Below are 4,361 nucleotides of genomic sequence, written 5' to 3'. Positions count from 1 at the left end.
ACAAAACGAAAATGGCAGCGCTAGTAAGTGTTGCAAGCTTTAAATGTTAGTACCTATAAGAAGAAGAAATGTTTTAAAAATCAGTCGGTACTGGCAAATTGTTTTAAATACAAAAATTAATTTCTTACTACATCATGTACCTGTTAAAATTTAATTATTCATAAATAATATTCAATAGTTATGTCATTAATTCTCGTTGAACTATGTGTGTTAAGTACTCGTGTTAAGCCTTATATATAATATTTAATAACTATAAATCTAAAATAAAAATATATTACATAAAATAAATGACAAGTTATTTAAAAAACTATAACATAAATGTTAAAACTAAAATAATCTATTTTATGAGCCAAGATTTACATTGAAGACTATGACAGCATTATTTTTCTCCCAGCCACAGGGAATAATTTTTTTTAACTACTAAGAGGTATTAAGCGTATTCTGTGGTAATATTTAAAATAGTAAATTCTCAACGCAATCCAAATGTCAGTTGCCACTAGACAATTTGAATCAGATGTACTACTACTGGCCCACTGGGTATAACTATCAAGTGAGAACAGGTATATGGCATACAATTTAAAATTTATGTTAGTGTTGGACGTTGGCGAAGAAAGGTCTGACGACATTCTAAAAAGCGTCAAATTTATTAAATAAAATGACTGATATTATAAGTGTAATTGCTCCGATTAATATGGCAGTAATAAAATATTGGGGCAAACGGGATGAGAAATTAATTATACCGTTAAACGATTCCGTTAGCGGAACATTGGATCCGAAAGTAATGTGTGCTAAAACTTCTGTGTGTGCTCGACCTGTATTTGAAGAAGACGAATTATGGTTAAATGGTAAAAAAGAATCATTTACAAGCGAAAGGCTTCAAAATTGCCTTAAGAAAATAAGGGAGTTGGCTAATGAACAAAAGAGCGTTGACGAAGAATTTTTGAAATTCAAAGTTCATATTTGTTCCGAGAATAATTTTCCTACAGCGGCTGGCCTAGCTTCGTCTGCTGCTGGTTACGCATGTTTAGTAACTGCCTTAGCTAAACTTTATAAAGTGAAAACTGACATCAGTGCCTTAGCGCGTATTGGTTCAGGGAGTGCCTGTAGAAGTGTATACGGAGGATTTGTACGGTGGTATGCTGGTTCTAATCCAGACGGAAGCGACTCTATAGCAAAACCAGTTGTGGATTCCTCACACTGGCCTGATATGAGAGTACTGGTTCTTGTAATTGCTGATACCAAGAAACATACTAGTTCAACAAAGGGTATGAAAACAACAGTTGAAACTTCTGAATTAATGAAACATCGTATTCAAGTGTCTGTGCCATCGCGAATTGAGAAAATTTGTGAAGCAATTGTGAAAAAAGATTTTCCCACATTTGCAGAACTGACAATGAAGGATAGTAATGAGTTTCATGCAGTTTGCTTATCAGCATTCCCTCCATGTATATACTTAACCAACACCTCACTTAAAATAATTGAGATGGTTCATTACTACAACAACATTTGTGGGAGTATTAAAGTTGCATATACCTTTGATGCAGGACCAAATGCTTGTTTGTATCTGCTGGAGGAAGAGGTCCCAAAAATTCTGTCTGTAATAAAATATTTCTTCCCATTTTCTAGTGAAAACTTTATTAAGGGGTTAAAGGCTCCACCTATCAAAGAATTTCCAATTGAATCTCATATCTACAAATCAGCTGCAGAGAAGGACTTAATTAATTATATAATTTATACAAAGGTAGGCGAAGGTCCTATTGTTTTAAAAGATGGACCTCATTTGCTCAATGAACATGGAAAGCCTCTTTCATGAAAATAACATTTCAAATAATTTTGTTAATTTAATTACTATTCAACATTTAAAAATTATTTCAGTATTAACTATATTTGTATGATTTAATATTAAGAATTATTAATTGTATTTAAAGGTGCACAAATGTTGCGTTTAAAAGAAAGTGCTTGGTGGTTGTAAATACAAATAAACATTTTTTATATTTTATACATTGTATGTCAACTTTCTATCAACATGTACTGTTCTATCCAATTCACTGGGTGAAATCCTTTCGTCTTATTTCTAATTTTCCTCAGAATTAATTATCTAATGGTAATTGTTAATACAGGACACTTGTAGGTACTGGAGTCTTATTCTTAATTGTTTATGAGAATGATATCATTGTAATCATTATGTATTGTGAAATGCATAAATAACAATAACTAATTTATATTCATAAGCCTTCTTTTCATGACAATAAGAATCAAAGAATTGGAATATCTGAGGATTTATTTTTATAACAATAATATTACAAAACATTGCCATGAATGTTATCTTACATCTAAACTTAAGTCAAGGAGATCACAATAAAAACGAAGATGTTAAGTGATAATTTCATTTATTTTTATACTTTTATGCAGAGGACAAAAATAAATGAAACTAGATGCTTATACACTTCATCGAGCTGAGACTGAAACCTGCCAGACTCTGATGATATTATCAGTGTATCCAGCAAATAGGGTTTGTCCATCTGTTGACCAGGCAAGTGAGAGACATTGGGGTGGGTCAGCTTTAGAGCGAGTTTCATTGATGACTTCTGGTTTGAGTTCTTCAACCATCTCCTTGCTTTCCAAGTCCTGAAAACAAATATGGTCAATAAGATTCTTAACTGTAGCTTGATAAGTTAACTTCACCCGTCTGGTTATTTTCAAATTATCATTAAATGAAAAAGTTAACCTGTTCAGTATTAAGAAATTCTACTACATAGTAAAAAAAATTGCTGCTGATCATAATTGAAATACTGTTAACATTCTTACCCATATTTTGATGGATGGTCCAAAGGCAGCACAGAGCCAATATCTGTTTGGTGAGAAACATAATGCAGTGATGATGTCATTGTGGTCCAAGGTGTGAAGGTGCTTGCCATCATTGAGGTCCCAAAGCATGGCCTTCATGTCCTTGCCTCCAGATGCACACAGAGAGCCATCAGGTGAGACAGTCACTGTGTTCAAGTAACCAGAGTGTCCAAGATGGTTGATCTTCAACTTGCAGTTAGTCAAGTGCCATACCTGTAAAATATCAATATTTTGTTATTCAACATTTATAGAATAAAGGTTGGTATGAATATAAACAATGTTTTATCACACTAGTTGAAATCTTGCATGAATTAAAATGTTAGAAAGGCACTAATTTTTTTTAACTATATGTTAATTAAGAAAAATAATTTACCTTAACAGTACGATCCCAACCAGCAGATACAATGATAGGGTTGGCGTGGTTAGGTGAGAATCTGACACAGGAGACCCAGTCACTGTGGCCATCATCTTGGATGGTGTATTTGCACTCAGCTAAAGTGTTCCACAACTTGATAGTCTTGTCCCGAGATCCAGAAACAATTTGACGGTTGTCCACTGAGAAAGCTACTGACAACACATCCTACACAAAAATAAAAAATGTTAAATACACTCTTTGACTATATAGCTAATAATTTACATTGCATACTATTTATTTATTTACTTACGGCTAATTAGCCGAATCCTATGTTCAGACATCAAAACCATGTGTGGTAGAGATGCTAGTTTCTTCTGCCTCGCATAGGCTCAAAACACTTATCTTCTGCCGCGTATCGGCACTTAACCTAACAAATTAAAAGTTCTTTCACACCTTAGTATGGTCTTCGAAACGTCTAGTAGTTTTTCCTGCAGCTAGATCCCACAAGCGCAGAGTTTTATCCCAAGAACCAGAGAGGGCGTAGTTTCCATCACTAGACAAAACTACGTCAGAGATGAAATGAGAATGTCCGTACAGACGCTTTTGGGGTAAACCGTAGTTAGTTTCGTCTCTTGTAAGTTTCCAAACGATAAGAGTTTTGTCTGAAAATTGATAAATATATTAATTCAATTCAAAAGGAAATTTGGCGTTTTTATAAATATATAATTCATCAGGCCCATATCCGCTGCCGCTCAAGATTCACGTGGCAAAGTTTTGTCATCATTAAAATTAGAAAATACAAGCTTTACTAGATAATACAAGAACTTGCAAATAAATTAGGATGCTAATACAATAATTATAACCCGAATTCCATGTGATTGAAAAGGATTTAGTAATTTGCCATCTTGCATTTCATTAATACACGATAATAACTTACCACGGGATGATGACAAAATCATATCAGGATATTTGGGATTAGTGGCAATTTGTGTAACCCAGCCATTGTGACCACAAAGAGTGCCTCTTAACTTCAATGTTTCAGTCATTGTAATTAACAGTACAGCGGACTAACAGCAACCGCCTAACCCGGCTTCTACCGAACACAAAAAGAAAGAAATTTTAACTTTGAAGTCTAGATCAGAATTCGTCCAAAATCAGG

General features: G+C 33.8%; 2 protein-coding genes across 2 annotated transcripts; one reads left to right on the top strand and one right to left on the bottom strand.

Moving 5' to 3' along the window:
* The first annotated feature begins 510 nt into the window (after positions 1–510).
* On the top strand, positions 511–1,813 carry LOC123713103 (diphosphomevalonate decarboxylase). Its single transcript, XM_045666603.1, has one exon. The coding sequence runs from the start codon at positions 656–658 to the stop codon at positions 1,811–1,813; it is 1,158 nt and encodes a 385-aa protein (XP_045522559.1). The 5' UTR covers positions 511–655.
* Positions 1,814–2,373: 560 nt separating this feature from the next.
* Positions 2,374–4,328, bottom strand: LOC123713101 (guanine nucleotide-binding protein subunit beta-like protein). The gene is made up of 5 exons (XM_045666602.1): positions 4,140–4,328; positions 3,656–3,864; positions 3,221–3,427; positions 2,809–3,060; positions 2,374–2,628 (listed from the first exon to the last, which is right to left on the bottom strand). The coding sequence occupies exons 1-5, from the start codon at positions 4,246–4,248 to the stop codon at positions 2,449–2,451; spliced, it is 957 nt and encodes a 318-aa protein (XP_045522558.1). The 5' UTR covers positions 4,249–4,328; the 3' UTR covers positions 2,374–2,448.
* Positions 4,329–4,361: the final 33 nt, after the last annotated feature.

This window comes from Pieris brassicae, chromosome 8 (assembly GCF_905147105.1).
Source record: "Pieris brassicae chromosome 8, ilPieBrab1.1, whole genome shotgun sequence".
NCBI lineage: Eukaryota > Metazoa > Arthropoda > Insecta > Lepidoptera > Pieridae > Pieris > Pieris brassicae.
The sequence above is the reverse complement of the archived record's forward strand: the minus strand, read 5'-3'. Positions and strand labels throughout refer to the sequence as shown.